Consider the following 25,663-nt stretch of genomic DNA (forward strand, 5'->3'; position numbering starts at 1 on the left):
TTTCCCACTAACATTAAAATATTATAACTTTAGATAACAATGACCTGAAATCTAAGCCCACCTACACTGTACTATTTCCTGCATTATGGAAGCATGGTTACACTGAGATTCTAAGAGTCTTTGACAGAAACATGTTGTAGGTGGGTGAATTTGGGGGAAAAAATACATCTCCTTGTGAATCTGGCCTGACTTGGAGTGCTCTGTAAGATAAAGGAGCCCAATGCGAGGGAATGACAAATGGTGAAAGACAATGGAGATTGAGAACTGGTCCACAGAACTTCTTTACATTGAGGGGGACAGGGTGGGGGGGGAGGCTGAGGGGGTGGGACACACTGATGGGTATGATGTGGGAACATTATATATATATAAAACTCCACCATTAACTGTATTATAAATCATGGGCCTAAAATCACTTTTAAATAATAAGAGAGCAAAATACTGTTACCATAAAAGGGAATAAAATTTCTTCTGCCAAATGTCTATCTTTGTAGAAACAAGCACATGAGAAAAATTATGGGAAAATCCTTTGAAGGGTATAAAATCTATAAAATAGATGGGAGTCTTGACATATTCCTGATCCCCTGGATAATAAGTTCTTTTAGTAGACTTTTCTCTGTTAAGTATATAAATTTCACATTAGGTGGATACTAACTGAGCGATAGCACAGCGGTAGGGCGTTTGCCTTGCACGCAGTCAACATGGCCTACCCGAGTTCGATTCCTCCGCCCCTCTTGCCGGAGAGCCCGGCAAGCTACCGAGAGTATCTTGCCCGCACGGCAGAGCCTGGCAAGCTACCCGTGACGTATTCGATATGCCAGACACAGTAACAACAAAATCTCCAATGGAGACGTTACTGGGCCCGCTCGAGCAAATCGATGAACAACGGGAGGGCCTTTAGGTGGATACAGAATTTTTCTTTTATGCTGTAAGCATATGATTTAAGAAGAAACATGTCAAGTTATAATGTATAGTGTGCTCTTTTATATTAAAAGCACAGGTAGGGGCTAGAGAGATAGTACAACAAGTAAGGTGCCTGCCTTACATGAGGCTGACCCATCGCATATGGTAACTCCTGAGCCTGCCAGGATGATTCCTAAGTGCAGAGCCAGGAGTAAGCCCTTAGCACAGCTGGGTGTGGCCCCCAAACAAACAAAAAACCAACATAAGTAAAGACAACAGTGCTGGAAAGAAACGGTAAAATTTTAACATTTCGCCATCACCATGTGTGCAGTTTCTTTGATCGTCTTTGAGCTATCAGGGCAGATTTAGCAACTGGCACCCTCTCCCTGCCCTACCCCTCTCTGAGAGCAATCAGAGCTTTGTAAAAATTGGCCTGGAGGAGCAGTGACCTTGCCTTTCCATTTTAGTATCATTCTGGGGAGCAGGACTAGGTCATTGACAGTACTGGAATTGGACTAGGTCACTGACAGTACAGGAATTGGCCCCTCCTTAACCTTTATTCAGGAAATCAGCAATTACTTTCAGCCTCTGATCTAATTCTCTATGACATATTGTGCTTTAGCCTGCAGAATACTAGAGCTGTGTTCTAATTTTCTTTACCCTACCTTGTGATCTTTCTTTCACTTTTTTGGGTGGAAAAGGATTTTCAAGCAGTATACAAATGGCCTGGGTTTGAACTCCCAGCAGTTTCCACGGATAAAATGGGGGTAATAATACCTTTTGTTTTAAAATAAAAAATAAAACATAATAAAAATTTACTCTATGGGCTGGAGCAATAGGATAGCCAGTAGGGTGTCTGCTTTGCATGAAGCCAATCCAAGTTTGATCCCTGGCATCCCATATGGTCCCCAGAGCACCACCAGGATTAACTCCTGAGTGCAGAGCCAGGAGTAACCCCTGAGCATCACCAGGTGACCCAAACAGAATCCCCCCCCCAAAAAAGTTATTATAAAGTCATGGTTATAAGTTCTTTTTTTTTATTTGGACATCTGTTTTAATACAAATTGTCATAACACAAGAAGAAAAGTCAACTAACTTTTTATGAAGTTATTATTATAATAGAAGTACATATATAACACATCATCTTATATATAAATACCCTATAATTTCATTACTGCTTTATCTATTATCATGACTTTATTTACATTTTCCTAGTTCATTCTTGCATAATTTTACAGAATGTCTGAAGAAAAGTATAGCTGAGGAAGTAATATATTTGAAACTGTGTGTTGTGAAAAGATGAATTACTTACAAAGTAGGTGTTTCTTTTTCTTTTTTTGTCTTTATTCAAGTTGGCTTGAATAAAGAAATTAGCACAGTGGTAGGGTGTTTGCCTTGCATGCGGCTGGCCCGGCCGACCCGGGTTTGATTCCTCCGCCCGTTTCGGAGAGCCTGGCAAAGCTATCGAGAGTATCCTGCCCTCATGGCAAAGTCTGGCAAGCTACCCGTGACATATCTGATATGCCAAGAAGTCTCACAACAGAGACGTTACTGGGTCTGCTCAAGAAAATCGATGAAAAACGGGAGGACAGTGCAGTGCAGTGCTACATTTGATAATGAATTTTTTTTTTTAAATTTTCTGGTTCAATGTGGTGATATACATCATTTGTTTAAAAATCATTTGGAGTGGGGCCTCCCACAGCTTAGCTTGGGAACTTGGGAATCTCCCCCTCTCCCTTCTGCCCCTATACAGGAACTACTGGTGTCAGGCTGCCTGGTAGACAGATGTTCGGGTGTTCAGTTGGTGCTGCTTGGGGTCAAAGTGCACAGGACCAGCAAGACGCCATCCAGTGGTGCCAGGGGTCGAGCTCATATGCAATGCATGTGCTCCATCCCTGTGTGCTACCTTCCTGGTCCCACTCTGTTGCTTTTGAAATCAGGAACAAGGGGGAGAAAAACCACCAAAGTTGTTAATACCTAGTCATTATTTGGAACATTTATATTTGAGAAAAGATTTCACAAATATTTAAATGAAAAATCTTAAAAAGTCCTATCTATTGCATGCAGTTCACTAGGAACCCGTTTTCAAATGAGTCCATTCACAGGACCAGGTAATTTCTGCAATGACAGAAATCTAAAACTTTTTTTTAAATCTGAAGCTCTCTTTTAAGTCTGAATTTTTTTTAAAAAATTTTTTATTAGTGAGACACCATGAGGTACAGTTGTAGACTTACAAATTTTGTGCTTGGGTCTCAATTATGTAATGATCAAATACCCATCCCGCCACCAGAGCCCACTTCCCACCACCACGGATCCCAGTATCCCTCCTATCCCCCACCCCCCCCCCCCGCCTGAATTTCTTTTTTCATTTAAGAAAGTCTTAAGAATGGACTTCCCACAGCTACTCAGATGGTTTTTGACTCTCAAAAAGCTTTTGCAAGGAAATGTTGTCGCCACCTGGCGGCTGCTCTGAATTAGTGTGTTCTTCTCCTAAACAGGTAAAACTGTTTTCCGGTTTTTATGTATGTCTGTTTGTTTGTGGGACGGAGGAGAGAATGTCTGGTGCTTGGGCACAATTGCTGCCTCTGCGCTCAGGAGACCATGTGTGCGGTCAGGTATTCCAACCAGGTTTGTCTGGATGCAAAGCTAATGTCTTAACCTCTGCACTCTCTCTCCAACCCCTAACCAGGTGAAATGAAGTTCAACTTCAAGATGGTTTGGAAACTGCATTCTCTCACCTGTGTTCCAATCATCATCATAACTAATAGTGGCAAAGTTTGTTAGGTTTATTGAGTATTTTTTTTCCTGGCTAGTCTTTTGAATAAATGTAAGTTAGTTCTAACAACTTTTTTTTTTTTTTTTTTTTTTTGCTTTTTGGGTCACACCCGGCGATGCTCAGGGGTTACTCCTGGCTCATGCACTCAGGAATCACTCCTGGCGGTGCTCAGGGGACCATATGGGATGCTGGGAATCGAACCTGTATCGGCCATCTTGGCTGCGTGCAAGGCAAACGCCCTACCCACTGTGCTATCGCTCCAGCCCCTCTAACAACTTTTAAAGAAATCACAAACCCTTCATAAATTCATTTTATGAAGGAGGGTAATTGAAGCACAGAGAGGTTATACAATTTTTTCAAGACTAACCAGTGAATGAGAAAGCCTGCATACACATTTAGAAAATGGCAACTCATCTGTTATTGCTGCTGTAAACCATGTGAAAAGCAACTACAGAAAAATCTGGAGTGTGGAAGCACAAGAACACATTTACTGAAGAAGTATAGGGGGAAATGAACTCCATGTCTCACGGTGCGTGGGTAAAAGTCAAAGGAGACTGACTGTGGCAGAGACCTGCTTCCTGGTTTTTCAAATTTTATTTGACCTCTGCAATCTGCTTCTTGATTTTTTTTCCAAATGCTATCTCTGGGTGAACGAGAGATATACAATTATAAAAATCTAAACTGCTTTTCTTGCAGATATATCTGCTTTACATTACGATTTAAGGACTTGCTTTAGGGTTTGCTGGAGAGAAACACATCAATGCCTGCTTAATCAAAATCAAATTTAAGTATGAAGATACAGGGCCAGAGAGATAGTACAGGGATGGCAGAATTTGCCTTGCGTGTTGCTGTCTCCAGTTTGATCCCTGGCACCCTGGTATGTTCTCCCAACCACCAGCAGCAAAGATCCCTGAGCACAGAGCCAGGGGTAAGCCCTGAGCAGTCAGGTGTGGCCCCCAAACAAAACAACAAGTATAAAGATAATTTCTACCACATTGCCAAATATCTTCTATTTAAACCTAATTTGATGAATTTCTCTAATTCTAGGAAAACACCGTTTCCCCAGCAGCAGACAACCTGATTCAGTAAACGAAGGTACACAGATCGCTTTGGCTGGAGCTACCTGGAGATCTATTTTATTGTTCAGAGAAGCCTGGGTCTGCAGCTGGGCAGCATCCACCCGTAGGTCGCAACCGTGCCCAAGGCCCTTGCGGGGTTACTCACCCTTCTTTGCAAATGTAAGTGACCTTGTTCCCGAAAGTGAAGTTACTCCCGCTGAGGACCGCATCTTTGATGGCAGGCGGCTCGCCGCAGAAGACCAGATGACAGGTAGGTGGCGCTCTGTCCCAGCTGCCCGTGGCTGAGCACTCTAGGACGGAGGGGCCCTGTAAGCTACAGAAAAAAGTCATTTCTTTCACTGGTTACTTTTTTATAACTATGGATATTAAACAGGAAGGCCAGGAGAAATCAGAAGGCTTTCAAAACATAAAACTTTTCTTTATAAAACTTTTCTTAACTTCTCCAAGGAATAAGAGCAAGGGAAATCAGAGCAAATTGCAGATAACTGGGGGAAAAAATGCACCAGTAAAACCAGTGTCACAACAACCTGGTGCAAAGTTAAACACTTGGGCTGGAGTGATAGCACAGCGGTAGGGCGTTTGCCTTACACGCGGCTAGCCCGGCCGACCTGGGTTCAATTCCTCCGCCCCTCTTGGAGAGCCTGGCAAGCTACTTAGAGTATCTCGCCTGCATGGCAAAGCTTGGGAAGCTCCCTGTGACATATTCGATATGCCAAACACAGTAGCAAGTCTCACAATGGAGAGGTTACTGGGCCCGCTCGAGAAAATTGATGAACAATGGGAGGACAGTGCTACAGTGCTACAAGTGCTTATTGGTAGGTGGTATAGGGCACTCTGAGTTTTGTGAACTGCAGATTTATAGGGCTGGGTAGGGAGACAGGAAGTCAAAGTTGCAGGTTAAAAGGTCCCTTGCTATAAGTGCAGGAACCCTGTAGCTCATCTCTTTGACTTCAGGCTTCCTTTGATTTTACAAACCTTCCATATCTTTGGCATGGCCTTTACTTGCCACTGGTTTGGCAATATGACTCCACTTTCTGTCCAATGGATCTATTTCATTTCAGATCCCGGAGGGCAAGTTTCTGATTACAGCTTGACTCTTCTATTCACAGTACAAGCACATAGACACAAACACACCTAGCACTGATCGCATTAACCTCTTACAGTATTAAGAACCAGATTTTCCCTTAACATAGGTAGCAGAGCATCCAGTGCAATGTTAAATAGAAGATGCACAATTTGCTTCCCCCTCTCCCCCATCCATCATGAAGACATTTCAATAGCACAGTGGTAGGGCGTTTGCCTTGCACGCAGCCAACATGGACGACCCGAGTTCGAGTCCTCCGCCCCTCTCGGAGAGCCTGGCAAGCTACCGAGAGTATCTCGCCTGCACGGCAGAGCCTGGCAAGCTCCCCGTGATGTACTCGATATGCCAAACACAGTAACAACAAGTCTCATGATGGAGATGTTACTGGGCCCGCTGGAGCAAATCGATGAACAATGGGAGGACCCTGTTAAGCTTCACAGATACACTTTAGACTTCAAGTTAAATGTCTACTTATAGTAATTAAAGAGGAGCACCTAGCCTCAAAGGCAGAGGAATATCTCCCTGGGCATTTATTGTAAACTAGGCCTGAGGACATGGTTCTGTGAAGTTAGCTAGTCACATGCAAATGAAAAGTACAGAGTCAGTGAGTCACATGCAAATGAAAAGTATTGAATCAGTGAGTCACATGCAAGTGACAACTAAAGAGAAAATGCATAATAGGCTGAGGTAGGAAGCTTGGCTAGCATCTATGAACTTTACCTGTACCCACTGTCACAGGAATATGAAGCAGTGGAAAGGTAGGCAAGCCCATTCAAAAGGTATTTCCCATTCTCGATGCTTTCCGGATTGGAACACGTCACTACCACACACTTAGGAGGAGAATGACTCCAAGAACCGCTAGCAAGACAAGATGATTCTTTATCACCATTCAGAGTATGTCCTTTGTTGCACCTAAACGAGATGGAGAAAAGGGACAGAGTATAATGTCTTATTTCACATGATTTTACCCGTGCCCAAATGTTTTCGAGTTGGAAGAATTCTCTTTTTCCCTACCGAAATAATGCTTTGAAATAAACCTTTTTTTAAAGAATGAATACAATCCATTTTCATCACAAGGGACATTCCTAATATTGAGGAGAAGGATTAAGGAATGGATTTACTTCCAGTTTGTGTCCTGGCTTAGTCAGTGCAAATAGAAAACTAGAGCAGGCTAGTCTAGTCAAACTGTCTGAGACACAGAGCCCAAATTTCAGCTGCTGAGCAAGGAAGCTCATTACCTGGCAGACCTTTCTCGAAGGCTTTCATTCAAGGGCATAGCAAAGAGGTGCTGGGAGTAACCAGAGATTCCTGCTCTGGGGATTTAAGGATTCCAGATATGATTACCATGAGATTCCTAAATTTGATTCCCAAATTTGATTCCCTCACTCTATATCTATATGGTAAACCACTGAATTCCCTATTAATTAAAAACTCTTCCAGAGTGTTTCTTCCCTTTTAGTCAATATTATTTTATGTCAATGTTGATATAATCAATAAATAGTTCTAGTCTAATTTTATTTTTAATTTATTTTTAGGTTTTAGGTCTTATCTGGCTGTGCTTAGGGTTTACTCCTGGCTCTGTGCTCAGGGATCACTCCTGGTGGGGAGCGGTCTGGAGGCCATATGTGGTGCCAAAAATTTAAATCCAGGTTGACTGCATGCAAGGCAAGGGCCTCACCTTCTGTTCAATCTCTCTAGCCCCTGCTATAGTTTTAACTTTAGACCCTTACCTGTAGGTTACTTTGCTGCCATAGGTAAATTCAGATCCATCAATGCCACCATTTTCTGGTATAGTTGGCATACCACAGGAAACAGCTTAAAGGAGAACAGAAGTGATGCATTTCATTATTTATTTGTTTATTCATTCATTCATTTTGGTTTCGGTCCATACATGCCTGTACTAAAGGATCACCCCCACTGGGCTCAGGGGGACTGTATACAGTGCCTTGGAATTAATATAGGCAAGATAGGGAAGGCCCCCTCCCAGTGCAATGGCAAAAACTGACCTTGCCTAATACAAGAAAAACAGGAACTAAAGCCTAATAAGATCCTCACCTATCTAAAGCCATAGAGAAGCTCTTGCAGAAACAAAAGACCAGGAAAGGAATTTCAAAGAAGATCATCACCACTCCCAACTCCTCTGGTAACCTTAGCAACAGACTTTGACCTAGGTAGAAGCCCCACTTGGAGAAATCCTATGGAGGCCACCATGAAAAAAAAGGGAGGGCATGCAAATGCTGCCCGAGCTCATGTTGCCCAGCACAAAGGTTGCCCGCATCTCTCTTCTTAAGATGTGTACTTTCATGCTTTCATGTCTAGTGCTGGGATGAGTCTAGAGCTAGGGGCTCTCTCCGCCCTTGGAGAAGCCTGGGTTCTCTCTTGAGCATGTTACTCTCCACTCTCTCTCTTACTTTTTCTCCCTCCTTCCCTTCAAAAACCTTCAAATAAAATCTGTTTTACTTCACAACATGTCTCCTCCTGCAATTCTTTTCTGTGAGGTGAGACAAGAACCCGGGAACCCTGGGTCCTGGTTGGCAGAGGTGGATGGGGAGAAAGTGACCATCTTTCTCCTCTCTACTTCACATTGTTAGGGCCCACTTAGCGGGAGAACTGCCATGACAGTGGACAGGCTCTGAGTAACTTAGGCCTCTTCCAGGAATAAGAAAAGCAGAAAAACCAGATGCTTTTGTCAAAGATTACATCCCCGGAATAAGATTAGATCTCTGGAATGTAACTGTCAGGGAGGTGGGCTGGATGTAGTGGGCCAAAACAACAACAACAAAAATATATGTGTACTCTGTAGGTAATAGAAAATTGCTGAGTAATGCTTACTTGCTAAAATGAAAGTATAAGAACTTGCTGAATTTAGTTCTTATACTTTCATTTTAGCAAGTAAGGAGAGATAGCACAGCGGTAGGGCGTTCGCTTTACAAGCGGCCAACATGGCCAACCCGAGTTCGATTCCTCCGCCCCTCTAGGAGAGCCCGGCAAGCTACCGAGAGTATTCGATATGCCAAACAGAGTAACAACAAAGTCTCCAATGGAGACGTTACTGGGCCTGCTCGAGCAAATCGACGATCAACGGGAGAGCCTTTACCTTTACCTTAAGTATTACTTAGTAATTTTCTATTACCTACAGAGTACACATATAATTTTGTTGTTGTTTTGGCCCACTACATCCAGCCCACCTTGCTATGTCATTTGCATTATCCTCTCTGTTCCCTGTCCTTGAGGGGTAGTTCACTCCGAACTCTAATGACATAAATCACCCATGGCACCCACTGACATCAGAATGAAGCCAGGTCAGCCTCAGGTAAGGCAGGCACCCACCCACTCTCTCCAGGCCATTTAAAAGCATTTCGTTTCTTGCTGCGGAGAGAGATGGTGCACACTTGGGAATGCTCTGGGCTTACTCCTGACACTATACTTAGGGACTCACTCCTAATGATACTCGGGAAACCATGTTTGAATTCAGGTCAGCCATGTGCAAGGCAAGTAAGTGTCTTACCCTCTGTATTATTTCATTTGCCCCAGCAGTTCTTAACTTCATTGTGCAAAAATTTAATAACTCAAAGGCAATTCCAGGTTTTTTTTTTAATATCATGTTTAAACGTGAACCTCTAGTTGGGTTTTAAATAGAAAGGACATTGATCAACACCGTGTACACCCCGCACTTCTGGCGTGCCAACAGTGGTGATGTGGGAAATACTACGTGTACCTTTACAATAAGGGACAAGATGGTTCCATTCTCCAGACTCCAAACAGGTGACTGTGGATACTCCTGTCAACTGGTATCCTTCCTCACATGAAAAGGTGATGCTGGCACCAACCATGTAAGCCTCTTCAGAAGAGTCCCGTTTTCCATTGTCAGGATTTCCTGGAGCCTTACATTTGACAGGCTCTTGAAAAAGAGAAACAGTTTTTTTAAAAAAATTTTTATTAGTGAAACACCATGAGGTACAGTTGTAGATTTACAATTTTTTGTGCTTGGGTTTCAATTATACAATGATCAGATACCCATCCCTCCACCAGTGCCCATTTTCCACCACCATGGATAATATCCCTCCCATCCCCATCCCTCCCCTCTCACCCTGCCTCTGTGGCAGGGCAATCCCTTGTGTTCTCTCTCTCCTTTTGGGTGTTGTGGTCTGCAAAAGAGGCATTGAGTGGCGAACATGTTCAGTCCATAGTCTACTTTCGACATGCATCTCCCCTCCTGGGAGGATCCTCCAAACACCCTTTATTTGGTGCTTCCTTCTCTATCTGAGCTGCCCTTTCCCCTAGAATGCCTGGCTGGCCTCTAAGTTATGGAGTAATCCTCCTGGTGTTGATCTCAGCTATTCTTGGGTATTAATCTCATATTTTGTTATTTTATATCCCCCAGATGAATGCAATCTTTCTATGTCTATCCCTCTCTTTCTGACTCATTTCGCTTAGCATGATACTTTCCATGTAGTACCACTTGTATGTAAATTTCATGACTTCATCTTTTCTAAGAGCTACATAGTACTCCATTGTGTAGATGTACCAAAGTTTCTTTAACCAGTCATCTGTTCTTGGGCACTCAGGTCTCTTCCAGAGAAACAGTTTTTATGGGACAATATGTGGAGTCCATGCAACCATGTAAGGTCTCACAGCAAACAAAATCCACTATAGATAAAGGACCAGTTAGATCCTGAGGAAGGAAAAACCTTTTGAAGGGGAAATATACAAAGGCCAGGGATACATGGGGCATTAGACCAGAAGACGTATTTTATAGATATGTAAATAACAACATTTTGAAAAAGAAATGAGAATAAAAATATGCATTTTTTTTCCTGGCCTCAAAGGGAACTGTTCATTATTGTATTGGTGTCAGGGCATGGATTAGAAGGGCTCAGACTGGCTCATTTTCTTTAACCTCACATTCACTTTTTTTTTCTTTTTTTTCTTTTTGGGTCACACCTGGTGGTGCTCAGGAGTTAGTCCTGGCTTATGCTCTCGGCCTGGCAGTGCTTGGGGGAACCATGAGGAATGCTGGGAATCAAACCCAGGTCGGCTGCGGGCAAGGCAAATGCCCTACCCGCTGTGCTATCACTTCAGCCCCCCACACTCACTTTTTAAGAGTAAGTTGAGCCCTGAGCCTCTTCCTATTCGTCCCCAACATGGCGCCCGGTTTTCTCCTCCCCCAGGTCAGTCATTATTCGAACCTGGGACTCCGATTTCCCCACACACGTGCCCCAGGTGTCCTCTAGAACCCTGGGCCACCCTCCACCCCTGAGCCTCTTACTGTTCATCCCCAACATGGCGCTCAGCTTTCTCCTCCCCCAACTTGTATGCCCCCACACACCAGGTACCCATAGGGGCATGGCCTCTTCCAAGTGGTCGTGGCCTCTGCAGAAGTGGGAATGGCCTAATTATGAGCCACAGGTAGTTTACTCATACCCAGTAATCTCGTGTAACATCTCAGCCTCCGTACCTCTATACCAACATGAAGAAACAATGCAAATCCCCACCATGAGGGGAGGATGATGAAAAGAGTCCAGAAGCCTCAGTAGGTGTTACTCACCTAAGGGAGCTCTCTGATAAAGAATTCGGATATGAAGTAATGAAGATGTTCAATGAACTCAATGAAACAGTGAGACAGATATCCAGTAAGTTCAAGGAGGACACGAAAGAAACAATTGAAAAAATACAGGAATAAATGAGAGCAGAAATTGGAAAGCTACACACAGAAATGTCATGAATAAAAGATTCGGTAGATGAAATAAAAAACTCAGTCTGTGCCCTCAGCAGTAGAATGGCTACAGCTGAAGACAGAAACAGTGAGCTGGAAGATGAGCTGCAGGAAGCCTACAGGCAACAACAAACAATGGCAAGAGACCTTAAAAAAGCCCTAGAGCGAATCAGAGTCCTAGGGGATGATTCCAAGAGAAACATTAGAATCATTGGAGTACCAGCAGGTCAGGGAAACAGTACCAATGAAAAAGACACGGTTAAACAAATCATTGCTGAAAAAATACCAGAGCTGGACAATGCAGGCATCCAGATTCAAGGAGCCCAAAGGGTGCCAGCTAAAAGAGACCCTAACAAAAACTCTCCAAGACATATCATAGTTAGAATGATGGATGCCATGGATAGAGACAAAATACTGCAAGCAGCAAGGTCAAAGAAGGAAATCACACACAACAGAGCACTTCTTAGATTCACAGCAGACCTATCAGAGGAAACCCTCTAAGTCCGAAAGCGATGGTGGGATATAGTGAAAAAACTCACTGAAATGAACACTTCACCAAGAATACTCTATCCAGCTACAAAACTACAAAACGCTACTTCAAGAAATAAAAGAGGACACAAGAAAATGGAATGATATCCCCTGCTCATGGTTTGGGAGAATTAACATTGTCAAAATGGCAATAGTCCCCAAAGCATTGTACAAATTCAACGTGATCCCTATAACGATACCCAAGACACTCTTCAAAGAAATGGAGTAAACACTCCTGAAATTCATGTGGAAAAATAATCCCCCATGAATAGCTAAAGCAATGGGAGGAATCGACCTCTCTAACTTCAAACTCTACTACAAAGCAGTAATAATTAAAACACCATGGTACGGAACAAAGGCAGAGCTGCAGACCAATGGAGCAGGGTTGAATACACTGACATCTCCCCCCAAACATATGATCATCTTATCTTTGATAAGGGAGCAAGAAATGTGAAATGGGGCAAGGAAAGCCTCTTTAACAAATTGTGCTGGCAAAACTGGACAGCTACATGCAAAAAAGTGGGCTCAGATCTCTGCCTAACACCGCGTACAAAACTAAGATAAAAATGGATTAAAGACCTCAACATCAGAGGCTGGAGCAATAGCACAGTGGGTAGGGCATTTGCCTTGCACACGGCCAACCCAGGTTCGATTCCCAGCATCCCATATGGTCCCCTGAGCACCACCAGGGGGTAATTCCTGAGTGCAGAACGAGGAATAACCCCTGTGCATCGCCAGGTGTGACCCAAAAAGCCAAAAAAAAAAAAGAATAAAGACCTCAACATCAGACCAGAATCCATAAGGTACATTGAAGACAAGGTTGGCAAAATCCTCCACAACATTGAAGCCAATGGTATCTTCAAAGATGACATGCCACTGGACAAGCAAGTAAAAACAGAGATAGACAAATGGGACTATCTTAAACTAAGAATTGACTGCACCTCAAAAGAAACAGTGATCAAAATACAATGACAGTGTACAGAATGGGAAAGGATATTTGCCCAATACCCATCCGAAAAGGGGTTGATATCAAGGATATACAAAGCACTGGTTGAACTCCACAAGAAGAAAACATCCAACCCCAACAAATAATGGGGTGATGAAATGAACAGAAAATTTCTCAAAAAAGAAATCTGAATGGCAAAAAGGCACATGAGAAAATGCTCTACATCACTAATCATCAGGGAGATGCAGATCAAAACAACAATGAGATATCATTTCACACCACAGAGACTTGCCCACATCCAAAAGAACAAAAGCAACTGGTGTTGGCGCATATGTGGCGAGAAAAGGACCCTCCTTCACTGCTGGTGGGAATGCCAACTGGTACAGTCCTTTTGGAAAACAGTATGGATGATTCTCCAAAAATTAGAAATTGAGCTCCCATTTGACCCAGCAATACCACTCCTGGGAATATATCTCGGAGAGGCAAAAAAGTACAGTCAAAATGACATCTAAATTTCAATGTTCAGTGCTGCACTGTTCACAATAGCTAAAATTTGGAAAAAAATCGAGTGCCTGAGAACAGATGACTGGTTAAAGAAACTTTGGTCCATCTACAGAGTGGAGTACTATGTAGCTGTTAGAAAAGTTGAAGTCAAGAAATTTACATACAAGTGGTTCTACATGGAAAGTATCATGCTAAGTGAAATGAGCCAGAAAGAGAGGCACAGAGGTATGCTCTATGGCTTGAAAGCCGGCAGCATATGCTGGGGGAAAAGGCAGCTCAGATAGAGAAGGGAACATCAAGTAAGGATGTTTGGAGGACTCTCTCGGGATGCGAGATGCGTGCTGAAAGTAGACTATAGACCGAACACGATGGCCACTCATTACCTCTGTTGCACACTACAACACCCTAAAGGAAAGAGTGAGCAAGAGGGAATGCCCTGCCACAGAGGCGGGGTGGGGTGAGGGGGATGGGCTGGGAGGTGGGAGGGCTACTGGAATCATTGGTGTTGAAGAATGGGCACTAGTAGAGGGGTGGGTACTTGATCATTGTATAACTGAAACTCAAGCACGAAAGTTTGTAAGTCTACAACTGTACCTCATGGTGTTTCACTAATAAAAAAAAAATAAAAAGAGTAAGTTGAGAGAAAAGCAAGGAGAGAGAAAAGCACTACTGAAGTACATATGGAGGAATTAAACTTTCATTTCCAAACAGATAGAGGAACACAAATCACTTTTAATTCACACTCTGGGGGTGAGTCCTCATGTCTATGCTGAGAAATAGATAAAAGAGATTTGGAGTGTGAGTGTGAGTTGAAATATAGGAGTAAACATAATACTCGAATTCTCAAGAGGGGGAGGATTCTACGATTCACTCTTTCTGAAGATCATTTTGACAGATAAGTCAAGGACTTTAAATGTTATCCTCTCAAGAAGTAACCTCAATATAAGACTTTGATTTTGTGAAAAACAGAATTTAAATAAAAAGATTTATATTCTAAGTAGATATGATCTAATGTGGAAATACAAAGAAAAGTTAATGGTGGAAAACTCCTAAAATGAATTATAAAGCAGGAATTAAAATCCCGTTATCAAAACTAGTGAAGACTAAAAACATTTATGAGAAAAGGAAGCTCAGATAGAGAAGAGAGCACCAAATAAAGGGTGTTGTGAGGATCCTCCCAGGGTGGTAGAAGCATGCTGAAAGTAGACTATAGACCAAACATGACTGCCACTCAATGCCTCTCTTGCAAAACACAGGACCCAAAAGAAGAGAGAGAGAACAACGGGGAATGCCCTGCCACAGAGGCAGGGTGGGACGGGGGGAGGATGGGGGGGTGGGAGGGATGCTGGGACCCGTGGTGGTGGAGGATGGGCGCTGGTGGAGGGATGGGTACTTGATCATTGTATAACTGAAACCCAAGCACAAAAATTTGTAAGTCTATAACTGTACCTCATGGTGTTTCACTAATAAAAAAAAGAAAAACATTTATGATATGATATGGAAAAAATCACAAAAGAACTGCTTAATATGTTTAAATATACATTTATACACAGATTCACAAGAACATAGAAAGCTCATAATAACATGTTGAAGAAATATATCCCTAAGTGTATGAAGCAGGTATTTCTGGGTGGTGGGATTATAGATAAAAATTCCATTTTTTTCATTGTAAAAATTGTCTATTTCCTCATCCATATTGTACAATTTTAAAATCAAAAATATTTGTAGGTATTTTTCAACTTGTTTGGTTAATTCCATTTATGTGTGTATACTGTATTTTAAAATTTTTTAAAATTTTATTTTATTTTTTAAAAGGTAGTTCAAAATATTTTATGTGTATGTATACATCTAAGGATATATACATTAAGCTAGATTATAATGGTATGTATATATTAAAACTATGTCCTAAGATCTTCACAAATTTATCCCTTATACCATACTCCCAAATTTTCTCACTCCCACATCTCTGCTAATATAATTGCTAACACATTGTTTAGGTTACATATCTCACATTGAAAATAAATTACTACATTTATATGAAATTTGAACTTAAATTTGAAAGATTTATTTAGAAGATGAGTGAAAGGTGGGTTAATATTATCAAAATTATGAGAAAATACAAACAAATGGTAAGGCAAGATGTCACTTTATTCCAAAGATAAAATTCTGTGGGGTTGAGACTATCATATTGACATAAAGCTTTTTGAGGCATCACAGTGCACTGACTAGATTTCTACATCTTATATTCTTATACTATGGAAACATTTCTTCAACATTTAGATGGCATAGTTTGATTCATTTCATCCCCAGGAGGAAGAAGAAACAAAGTTAATTTAAAGCACTGTTTCTTGCCACATCTTATGAAGTACATCTTATGAAGAATCTGTGTAAGATGATTTCTTTTCTCTATTTGCCCTCTGAAGTTGAATATAGTGTCTCACTGCATTACTATTTTTTTATTAAAATTTTTTTTTAATAGTGAGACATCATGAGGTACAGTTGCAGACTTACACATTTTTGTGCTTGGGTTTCAATTATACAATGATCAAATACCATCCCTCCACCAGTGCCCACTTCCCACCACTACGGATCCCAGTATCCCTCCTACCCCCATCCCCCCATCTCACCCTGTCTCTGTGCATTACTATTTTTACTGGTTTTGGTTTGGGGGCCATACCTGGTAGCGTCCAGGGCTTACTCTTGGCTCTAAGCTCGGGATCACTCCTGGTGATGCTCAGGGAATAATACATGGTACCAAGGATCACAACCGAGTCAGCTGCATGCTAAGCAAGCACCTTAGCCCTGTACTCTCTCTCTGGCCCTAGTGTCTCATTTAATATAAAATACTTTAAATATATAGTCAAATAAAAATGTAGGTAGACTTCCAAATTATACACACCTGCACACTTTTTCCCATCTCCTGTGTAAGGTGGTATACAAGAGCAAATGTATGATCCATTCGTATTTAGGCAGGAGGCATGCTCATTACAATCTGATCCCACTGCACATTCATCAACGTCTAAAAATGAAGACAAGTTATAAATCATAAAGTCATTTTACTATTCTTATGCATCCAACACTGATTTTTGCTTTCAAACCATTGTATATCAGAACGTTTTCCTGTTTTTACAAAATGTAAACATAATGGTGAAAGTCAATTTTAAGAGATGCAGGTTTATTATTTCCCTAGTTTACAGGTGAATAAGCAGAAAAACAATTATTATTTTTTCAAAAGAAGAAATCGCTATTAATAATGAACCTGGTAAAAAATCGCCAACAAATTTGGCATGTCTGAAGAGCTGCTTTGGCTTGCCCAGAGCATTTTGGATGTTAACTAAGTGACAAGTGGTTAACTAAAAGATGTCACAAAACTGCTTCAAGAATTTGAAGTCTGCAGTGAAGCAACAATAAAGTCATGAATAATTGCCAAGATCTATCTCACCAAGGCAGGATGGTGAAATGCCATTCCAGCTCCCATTATCCGTACAGAACATCCTTGAATCACCCAGCAAATAGTAGCCATTGTTACACTGGTAGGTCACTGTGCTACCCGCATGGAAATCCTCTGCTGAATAGAAGCCATTCTCCAAAGGGGGTGGCACCCCACAGCTAATGCCTGTAACAGGGCCAAGAGCACATTTCCATTAGGAGCAAACGGTCAAAGGACATTTTATTTGTATCCAGCTAGTAGGGATTTTTAGCATGACTTCTTCATTGCATGCACATGTGAGATTGAGAGTACTCCATAGTGGGAACTAGGCTGCAGCCTTATCTATGTCCTTAGCCTCTAGTGTATTGTCAGACTCACAGTCAGCAAGCAATTCACTCTTAAAAAATATTCCTGCAGATTGTAAACCCACTAGACCCTGGTCTAGGTACTGAAAATGCAGTCATGAATCAAAGAGATAAAATTCTTTACCTGGTGAACTTACTATGCAGTGGTAATTAGATAGACAGACAAGAATATGGTGGGGAGAAATGCTATGGAGAAACTTGTCTAATCACCCTACCTTGCTCCACACAACACAACCCTGCTTTATTTTTATTATTTTCATTATTACTATACCTCTGGTCTTGCTGGTCTTATTTATTGTAAATAGCTAATACTTTTTTTTATTGGAGAGACATTTTTAGTCTCTCCTCCTACAATATAAATTCTACAAGAAGAAAGACTTTTCTTTATATCTGTGTCTCTAGAATGCAGTTCAGTGCTTTAGCACATTGCGGGTACTTTAAAAATTTTTGATTTAAAGAATGAATGTGTCTCACTCAAGAGATCTCATTCAAGGCTGAAGAGATATTACAGAGGTAAGGCACTTGTCTTGCCTGTATCTGACTCTGGTTTGATCCCCAGCACTGCCAGAAGTGATTCTTGAGCACAGCCAGAAGTAAACCTTAAGCACCCCAGGTATGGCTCAACCCTCACACCCCCCCAAAGCAATATTTTTCTATCATCCAATCAGCAATCCTTCTATGGGTTCTATACTCTCAGTTTGTTTTTCGACCACCTAGGGGTTGCTCCTCTTGAATTTTCATCTTCTATCCCCTTCTGGTGCCCCGCACAGTCCATTATACAAAGAAAACATTCAAAGAATATTTGCTATGAGGTGTCGAGTTTTTATCTGATGCCCCTGAAAAGTGTTCTTATTATTCCAATAGTTTTCATGATAGATCAAACGCGTTTAACAAAAGCAACGCACGTTCACAGTGGGGAAGTGGTTGTGTCCACTGTCCTTGATTCAGACAGGATCGCACAGGGTTCCCGACCAGCTGGAAGCCTGGATCACAGGACAGATTGATTTTGGAGCCTGGTTTTAAGTCTGCTGATGCAGTTCGCAGATGAGGGACTGATCCTTCTAGAGGCGGGCAGTCTGAGGGCAAAGGACATAGTACACAGTTGGTCAGCAACATCATGACAAGATTACTGGGTCAAGGGTTTTACATACTATATTGAACCAGCATTTGAGATCCCCCTGTCATCATTAAACAAGCTAACAGATTAAGGAGCAGAAAAACCACTTAAGATAAACAATTTGCGTCAACAAATAACTTACTCTTTGAGTGGAAGTCAGCTGAATAGTTGTTAGAAAAAGAAGGTTGTATTTCAGGAATATAAATAAAATTCTTATGTAATCAAAAACCATAGAGAGCCAGGAGTATGGAACATACTCTGGAACCCCATCCTGAAGACTGATTCTAGATTCTTCCCCACTTGAACAACACTTACCACCTGATTTGCACCATCTTCTCTAATTCCTCCCATTCAATAGGGATCCACAGAGGAGTGGGTGAAACCCTAACTTCAATCTCCACTGCTAGAATTCTGAGCTATGTGAACTTCTATTCTTCCAGTCTCATATATCAGACACAAAATCTTTACAATCCCTCACTGATCTTTGGTAATAAGTCACTCAGAGCATTCTCATGGTGGGTTACTGCGGGGACTACAAAGATTTATCCCAGAGCACAGCAGACACAATAGAAAAGTAGAATAAAAGATCACAAAGCTTAATGGGTGAAAATAATAGCAAAGATCTACTAGCATGAATCAACTCTATTATCTTTCAGAGAATGACTTTAGGAACACTAATATGAAGATGCTTAGGGTTTAGGTAATCAATAAAGCAGTAAAAAGTAAGAGAAAAGAATTAAGAAAACTACAAACAAAAGTGATAGAATTGAAGAAGAAAGTAGGTTAAATGAAAGATTCAAAGGAATGCCTCAACAGCAGAGTATCAGCAATGAGAAAAAATGAGCAAGTTCTAAGATGGGGTGTGGGTAACCTCTAGAAACCAAAAAAAATCTGAAAAGAATTAAGTGGCAGACTAGAGAATAATGAGATGACATGAGTTCAAGAGGAACAGTTCATCAGAGTCCCTGAAGAACAGGAAGGCAATTTCAAAGAAGAACCATTAGTCAAAGAAGTAATAGATGAGATTTTTTTCAAAGCTGAGGTGTCATGAACCCATATTTAAGAGGTCAAAAGGGCCCAAGCTATAAGAGACTAAATAGGAAAATTTCAAGGATACCATGAAATCAGAATGACAAAAACCAAAGACAGAAACAGAACACTGAAAATAGCAATATGGAAGAAGGAACTCACAGATGAAGGAAATCCCTTAAGATTCACAGAAGATCTATTAAATGAGACTCTGCAAGACAGGAAAGAGTAGTGGAATATTGTATAAACAAAAAAAACAAACAAACCAAAAAACTTCAATTAAATGAATACCTCACCAAGAATACTCTATCTAGTTAGATTATCATTCAGACTTGAAGGATGATACAAAGCTTCATGGAAAAGCAACAGCTTAGGAACTTCATAGCTTCAAAACAAAATTTTAAAGAAACACTAAAGAAGCTATTTTAAAAGATAAAACAAATCTCACAAATATATATATATATATTCTACAAAATAATGTCAATAAATTCCTCATCTGAATAATCTCATTCAACCTCAATGGCCTAAATTTATCGATCAAGAGACATACAGGCGCATGACAAATAAGAAAACTGAACCCAATTTTCTGCTGCCTGCAAGAGGTATATCTGAATACTAAAAGAAGCACAGACCAAAATCGAAGACTAGAAAATATCTTATAGGCAAACAATTTTCTTAAAAATGCTGAGGTGGCTATACCTACACCAGATACTATAGACTTCAAACAAAAAGACTACAAAGCACAAAGACTGACATTTTTTAATGATTAAGGTATCATTGCATCATGCACTCACACTCCTAAATATACATGATCTTAATGATTTACATCAAAATATTTAAAACAAATTCTAGTAGGAGTGAATGAAAACAGTGACAGTAACATAATCGTAGTAAAAGAGGTTAACACTCCTCTATCAATGCTGAATAGTGAAATTCAAGGAAAAACTATGTTGAAAGAAGAAATAGAAGACACGGGTGTGGAAAACATACTGAGGGCCCCTCACCCCTCAACAGTTGAGTACAATTTATTTTCCAGACTTATGGGACAATCTCCAGCAAAGACCACATGACGGGTCACAAAACATATCCATAAAATCAAGAAGATACAAATTGTATCAATTATTAAATACATAAATAAATAAAATTAATGAAATTCATTTAATTTCTTATCATCTCTAAGACCAGGGTGCTTTGAAAATGGGAATTAATTATAAACAGAGATGGGAAAAATCTTAAACACAAAGAAATTAAACAACTTTTTTTACCAAATAACCAGTGATCCAAAAAGAAATCCTAGAGAAAATCAAAAGATTTCTGGAAACAAATGAGAATGAAGACATGAGTTATCAGAGCATTTGGGATATAACAAAAGTAGTGTTAAGAGGGAAGTTCAGAGCAATGCAAGTATTAATTAAAAAATAAGAAAGGGCCCAGATAAATAGCTGAACAGCACAATTGAATCAGCAAGAAAAAGACCAACAAAGGCAGAAGGAAGGAAATAATAAAGTATAGAACAGAACTCAATGAAATGGAAACTAAAAGATATTTAAAAGGTCAATGAAACAAAGAGCTATATTTGGAAACAATCAACAAAATTGATAGCATACTAGAGAGACTCAGAAAGAAGAAACTAACCCAAATTAGAAGTTAAAGGGGAGATATCACAATTGATACAACAGAAATTCAAAGACTCATCTAGGATTTTTTTATTGGGGAGGGGGTTGTCACACCTGACCATGCACAGGAGTTATTCCTGGATTTGCACTCAATAATTACTCCTGGCAGTGCTTGGGGATCATATGGGACGCTGGAAATTGAACCCAGGACAGCTGCATGCAAGGCAAATGCCTACCCGCTATACTATTGCTCCAGCCTCTCATCCAGAAATTACTATGAAAATCTTTATGCTATGTAATTGGAGAACATTGATGAAATTGATAAGTAATTGGAATATTATAAGCTTTCAAGGCTGAATCAGAGGAAACAGAGCACCTGAACTGGGCAATTACTATCAAGAAAATTAAAACAGTAATCAAAAGTCTCCCCCAAATAAAAAATAAACAGGTCCAAATGTGAGTTCTTCCAAAGAGTTAAAGACCTACTTCCAATTCTTTGCAGGATCTCTCAAAAGTTCAAGAAACGGAAAATTTCCCAGTTTCCAAGAGGCAAAAATTATTCTGATACCAAAAGTGAACAGAAATAGCACAAAGCAAAAGCCCAAAACTATAGACCTATATCCTTGATGAACACAGATGCAAAGATCCTCAACAAATTATTAACAAACTGAGTCCAACAATAAAGATTATATGGATGAGCAAGCCACAAAGTAGAGAGAGATGAAAAACAAACAAACAAAAAATCTTCAGGCTAGAGAGATGGTAGAGTGGGTGGGTTACTTGACTTGCATACACCTGGCCAGAATTCAATCCATGGCACCACTAATGGTCCCCTGAGCCACACCAGAAGTGATCCCTGAGTGCAACGCTAGGATTAAGCCTTGAGGACCACCGGTGTGGCAAAATCTCAAACCAAACCAAAATAAAGGCAAGGAACAATACCACCACCAACAAAAAAATTTATTCACAATTGTACCTAAAAAAGTAATCGAGTATTTAGTAATCTTAACAAAAGCAGTGAAAGATGCACAAAGAAAGCCATTAATCACTACCAACAGAAATAAAAGAGGACATAAGAAAATGGAAACACATTTCCTGTTCATGGACTGGAAGGATTAATATTGTTAAAATGCAAATCCTACTCAAAGTACTATATAGATTCAGTTCAGTCCTTATAAAAATATCCATTACAGTTTTTTAAAGACATTGACTACATGCTTTTGAAATTCATATGGAGTAATAAAACCTCTTGAATAGCAAAGAAATCACAAGAAAAAAGATGGGAGTCTTATTTTTTCCACAATTATACTACAAAACAATAATAATAAAAATATTTTGGTGTTGAAATACTCTCATACAGCTAAAAGCCCAGAGACTGAGCCTCAGGTATGTGGATATTCAATATTCAACAAAGAAGTAGAGTGTGAAAGGAGAAGGAAAGCTTCTTCAACAAATGGTGATGGGAAAACTGGTCAGTCACATATACCAACAATAGAAAAAACCCTCAAATCCTTTTCTTCTAACACAGACAAAAGTCAGTAAAAATGGATTAAAGATCTCGATATCAGATTTGAATTCCTAAGTTGAGGAAACATAGGCAGAAGACTTCATGACACTGAATCTAGAGGTATTTTCAGTAATTTGGTGCCACTGGCCAAGCAAACTGAAGCCAAGAGAAACAAGAAGCCTCTGCACCACTAAAGAAAATAGATTCTAATGACCAGAAAAAAATATACGCCACAGACTGAAGAAAATATTTACCTACTATTCATCATCTGATGGAAGTTAAGAGTGAAGATACAGAAAGTCCTTTTGTAATTTAAGAAGAATAAAACAATCATTCCTATCAAAAAATGGGGAAAGAGATGACAGAAGCTTACTCAAAGAAGACATCCAGATGTTATATAAGTATATAAAAATGCTCTATATCACTTATTATCAGGGAAATGTAAGTCAAAGCAACAATGAAATATTACATCATACCAGCTAAACTGATATACATCACACAGAACAAAAACAACCATTGTTGCTATGGAGATGGGTAAAAATTCACTGCTAGTGGGAATGTCAACTGGTCTAACCTTTATGAAAAAGGATATAGGTATTTTTTAAAATACTAAGAAGTGAGTTTCCATATGACCCAGCAATTCTGATTGTTGGCATTTACCGTAAGGGACCAAAAACTCTATTCTAGAAAGTCATCTGAGGGCTGGAGTGATAACACAGCAGGTAGGACATTTGCCTTGCCAACCTGGGTTCAATTCCCAGAATCTCGTATGGTCCCCCAATCACCACTAGGGATAATTCCTGAGTGCAGAGCCAGGAGTAACTTCTGTGCATTGCCAGGTGTGACCCAAAAGGCAAAATAAACAAACAAATAAATAACAAAAAAGATATCTGAGTCTATGTTCATTGCTGCACTATTCACAATAGCAAAAATCTGGAAACAATGCAAATGTCCAAAAACAAATGACTGGATAAAGAAACTGGCACATATACACAGTGGAATACTGCTAAACTATAAAAAATGTGAAATCATGACATTGGCTGCTATGTGGAAGAATCTGGGGAGAATAATGATGAGTGAAGTCAGAAGGAAAGGGACAGATACAGAATAATCTCTCTTGTATGTGGGAAATAAGCATAGTAAGAAAATAAATACTCAGAGCCATAGAACCAGAGAACTGGTGTACAGAAGGAAGTTTACCATCATGGGGGGGGGGGGGGCGGAGAGTTGGAAGGGTGGTAGGATTGAGGGAACACTGGGACCAGGATGGAGGGAAGCAGACGTTCTGGTGGAGGGAGTGGTGCTGGAACATTTTATGCATGAAACTGTGCCATTTACAATACTGCATATCACAGTGCCTAAAATAAAAAAGGTATTAAAAAACAAAATAGGAGACTAACACCCAAGAATGGACGAGATTAGTACCATGAATTTTGCTCCATGGCTTGGAGCCAGCCACACGTGCTAGGGGAAAAGGCAGCTCAGATAGAGAAGGGAGCACCAAATAAAGGGTGTTGGGAGGATCCTCCCAGGATGGGAGAAACATGCTGAAAGTAGACTATAGACCAAACATGATTGCCACTCGATGCCTCTTTTGCAAACCACAACACCCAAATGGAGAGAGAGAACAAAGGGGAATGCCCTGCCACAGAGGCAGGGTGGGATGGGAGGAATATTGGGATCTATGGTGGTGGAAAATGGGCACGGGTGGAGGGATGGGTGTTTGATCATTGTATAATTGAACCCAAGCACAAAATTTGTAAGTCTACAACTGTACCTAATGGTGTCTCGCTAATAAAAATTTTTTAAAAAATGGACTCTAGAAAATCATCTGAAATTTGTTTAAATGCATTTTTTATGAGGTAGAAAATACATTTTCTGAAAACACATTTGGTACTGATTTTCTGACCTTTCAGGGTAGGAATATACAGATGCAGATTGTAACACCCATTGCTTTACTCCCTGTCCGAACTGCCCTTTGAGGACTAGTAGAAAGTACAGAGAGTGAGACAACCCCATCTGAAATAGGAAGCTGCGGCATTGATGGGCATTTGAACAATTAATCATGTCCCTCCTCTCAGCTTACAAATCTTATTTTACTTTACTCTAAATTTCCTCCACAGTTAATTTTTACCCATTATACAGAATATCCTGTCTTTAAGAAGAGGATACTGGGATATGGGTAGGACTTGGGAGTAATAATAAAGAATTGCATGTACAAATCATATTATAGAATCTGGGAATTAAATGAGCTCATAGTCCAGTGTGTTTTCCTCCTAACACTAAGAACTGGCTTTGGAAATTTTTCTAGGTCAGTTAGGAACCTACATGTTTTTGATAAATGTTTGCTCTTGGTGATTAAATAATACAGTGTTGCTATACAGACTGTCCTCTTTATACTGTAGTATGTCAAAATAAGTGACAATACAAATAGGTTGCTTAAAGCAACAGAAAAATTATGATTATCTTGTGACCTTTGGAAATACTTACTAAAACATTAAAAACTGGTTACAAGTATTTAGGAAAATAGAAAAAGAATTGTAAACTTCGTCTTTGTTTAGTACATTGTAATTTAAGTACCAGGTATTAAGAGTTAAAGGGCTGGAGCGATAGCACAGCGGGTAGGGCGTTTGCCTTGCACACAGCCAACATGGCCGACCCGAGTTCGATTCCTCTGCCCCTCTCGGAGAGCCCGCAAGCTACCGAGAGTATTCGATATGCCAGACACAGTAACAACAAAGTCTCCAATGGAGACGTTACTGGGCCTGCTCGAGCAATTAAGAGTTAGTGTTTCAAAAAAATTTTTAGTGTTTTACCAAAAACTCATAAAGACTAATTTTTCGTTTTTACAATCTAGTTCCTCCATCCCTCTTGGAGAGCCTGGCAAGCTACTGAGAGTATCTTGCCACATGGCAGAGCCTGGCAAGCTCCGCATGGCGTATTTGATATCCCAGTAACAACAAGTCTCATGGTGGGGACATTACTGGTGCTCTCTTGAGCAAATCCATGAACAATGGGAGGACAGTGCTACAGTGCATATAAAAATATCTTTAAATATTAAAAAAA

The 25,663-nt window shown here is 40.3% G+C and overlaps 1 protein-coding gene across 1 annotated transcript in view; it reads right to left on the minus strand.

The window, feature by feature from the left end:
• Positions 1 to 25,663, minus strand: part of SVEP1 (sushi, von Willebrand factor type A, EGF and pentraxin domain containing 1) — a 226,694-nt gene that overhangs the window by 55,328 nt on the left and 145,703 nt on the right. The window contains exons 30-36 of the mRNA XM_056117162.1: positions 18,234 to 18,404; positions 16,976 to 17,149; positions 16,433 to 16,552; positions 9,558 to 9,740; positions 7,570 to 7,654; positions 6,560 to 6,751; positions 4,901 to 5,068 (exon numbers count right to left, since the gene is read on the minus strand). Of these exons, the coding sequence (XP_055973137.1) occupies positions 4,901 to 5,068; positions 6,560 to 6,751; positions 7,570 to 7,654; positions 9,558 to 9,740; positions 16,433 to 16,552; positions 16,976 to 17,149; positions 18,234 to 18,404 (1,093 nt within the window). The remainder of the gene's footprint in view (positions 1 to 4,900; positions 5,069 to 6,559; positions 6,752 to 7,569; positions 7,655 to 9,557; positions 9,741 to 16,432; positions 16,553 to 16,975; positions 17,150 to 18,233; positions 18,405 to 25,663) is intronic.

Source organism: Sorex fumeus, unplaced genomic scaffold (assembly GCF_029834395.1).
Source record: "Sorex fumeus unplaced genomic scaffold, SorFum_2.1 ptg000034l, whole genome shotgun sequence".
Lineage (NCBI taxonomy): Eukaryota > Metazoa > Chordata > Mammalia > Eulipotyphla > Soricidae > Sorex > Sorex fumeus.